Source organism: Mustela nivalis (assembly GCF_964662115.1).
Source record: "Mustela nivalis genome assembly, chromosome: 3".
Classification (NCBI taxonomy): domain Eukaryota; kingdom Metazoa; phylum Chordata; class Mammalia; order Carnivora; family Mustelidae; genus Mustela; species Mustela nivalis.
Genome location: NC_139022.1, coordinates 173,022,989 through 173,025,160, shown reverse-complemented (window position 1 = coordinate 173,025,160; position 2,172 = coordinate 173,022,989). Strand labels below are relative to the sequence as shown.

Here is a 2,172-nt window from a genome sequence, read left to right as displayed (position 1 = left end):
AGCACACAAATGCAAAAATGAAGCATCTTTGCAAGCTATTTTCTGGTCAGTGTGTCCAGTTAGGGGAAATGGAAAATCCAGCCCTGGATTCCTCTTCCATCTGCATTAAAAAAAAATTTTTTTAATTAAAAAAAATCTTTTTAGCAGTTGCTGGGACATGTCAACCTGGCATCTAGCATCTCAGCTGTGTGGGGTCGGTGAGCAAAATCACACAGACAGAGAAAGCCGACTTGTCCTCAGCTTCCTCTCAGATCTGATGAGGAAGAATGGTTCCATTGTCTGTGACTCTAACAAACAGAGCAAAAATAATCTGCAAGTAGACAAGAAAGGGGCAGCCAGTCCTTTCAGGTTAGATCATCTAAGATGAGGTGTCAGAAGCCCACAGACCCCACAGGATTCCTGCATCCTTTGGCCATTACAAGTTCAAACACCCTTTCCTTTTACTTTAAACTTTTTATTTTGAGATTATTGTTGATTCACAGGCAGTTGTGAGAAATAACACGGAGAGACCCCTGTGCCACTCACCCGCTCTTTCCCAGGGAGGAAACAGCTTCCAAGCGAGAGTATAATATCACAACCAGGTTATCAACACTGATGGAACCCGCCCGTGTGTGTCGCACTTTGGAAATCAATTTAACCTTTTGAAAAAGGAGTGAATCTATAAAAATGCCTCACGTTGGACAAACGTGATGTTTAGGTGATGTTCTGTGTGTTCACGCGCAGGTGGCTTTGTCTGAGCGACGGAGGGACGGCGGGCAGCCTCACGGTGGGGAACTGCGGCTTCTTCGCATGGATCCAAGCTCTGTCTCACTCGCAGCATTTCCCGCGGAGGAGGAGCTTCTTTGCATTTTGTTTCAGTTTAGGACTTCCTAAAATTAAGATCATAGAGTGTCCAGAGGGAAAGGACCCAAACACCCAGACACAGAACAAAAACATGAGACTCCTGAGCTTAAAAATCTGAGAAGAGAGCAAAGCGGCTGTCATGTAGTGGGAGACGCAGAGGACCAGGAAGGACAGAACGGACAGCAGCGATCTCACGTGGACACCTGTGCTAGGGACCCTGGTGCCCATGGCCGTGTTTCTCATCTGCCAGGTGTGTCTCCCCAGGGAAAATAGCAAGAGCAGGGCAGACGCGAGGAAGATGAGTAGTGGCAATGATAACCTCACGAGAAAGGCGATCTGTAAGACAGACTTCTCTTTGATTTGGGTTGTTGTGTTTGGGGAGAAAAAACCCAAAAAAACTTGTTGGGAAAAAACCCATATATGTTTGTTGTAGAAGATAGAGGGGGCGGATGTGTACAGCAGGGACCCTAGGATCAGCCACGGCACCAGCTTCGATATCCTCCTCTTCAACCAGAAGAAGAGTGGGTGAGCTATGGGGGCGATCTTGGCACAATAGAAAACGCCAAGCCACGAGGCAAACCACAGTCCCAATTCGTTTACAAACAAGAAGATTGAAAAGTTCTCAATAAGTAGAGGGACTTCGATCCAGAGGAGGATAGCCAGGTTGATGTAGAAGATGACCAATTGCAGACAGATCCGGGCCATCGCCAGGCAGGAAAGAAGAAGAGCCAATGGAACCATCTTTCTCTGTTTGATCAACTCGGTGCCGTTCACAACCAGGATGAGGCCGTTTGCTAAAACCCCGATGAGAAATTGTACTGTCAAAAAAAGGCAATGGATAATAAGGTAAAACTCTAGCATTTTGGGAAGAAAAATTATCAGTTACTTTAAAAATGGATGTATTTATAGGTTTGGGGGCAGTTTGGATTATTTGAGCTTTCTATTTTTCTTCAACTACACTAGAAGTTCTTAGGGGAGCAGGACTCTGATGATAAAGACGGTCAAGCCGGAAGGTGGTTGGTGTCTGTTTGTTTATATCAGCGTGCTGTCAATTTGGTTCCAAGGCAGTCAAATAAGAGAGAGATAGCCCAGCGATGATTTGCTTCTTGGTGACAGCTTTTGCATTTTCCAGGTCTACTTAGCGTCCAACGTCCTCATAAGCAAATGGTGGAACCAGACTCTTTCAGGGCTGGGAGAAGGGCGCCTTCACCGCATGACCAGTGGACGCTTCTCAATCCCTCATCTCCCCCACGACGACTGAGCTCCTGGCCCACAGGTGTAATTCTGCTTCATGTTAGTGGGGCATCCTTTGAAAAGACATGTCTGCGA

The 2,172-nt window shown here is 46.4% G+C and overlaps 1 protein-coding gene across 1 annotated transcript; it reads right to left on the bottom strand.

Annotated features, from left to right (window-relative positions):
- Positions 1-807: 807 nt before the first annotated feature.
- TAS2R1 (taste 2 receptor member 1) lies at positions 808-1,704 on the bottom strand (the record flags this gene model as incomplete). Its single annotated transcript, XM_082723385.1, has 1 exon — positions 808-1,704. One exon carries the CDS (start codon positions 1,702-1,704, stop codon positions 808-810), a length of 897 nt encoding a protein of 298 aa, XP_082579511.1.
- Positions 1,705-2,172: the final 468 nt, after the last annotated feature.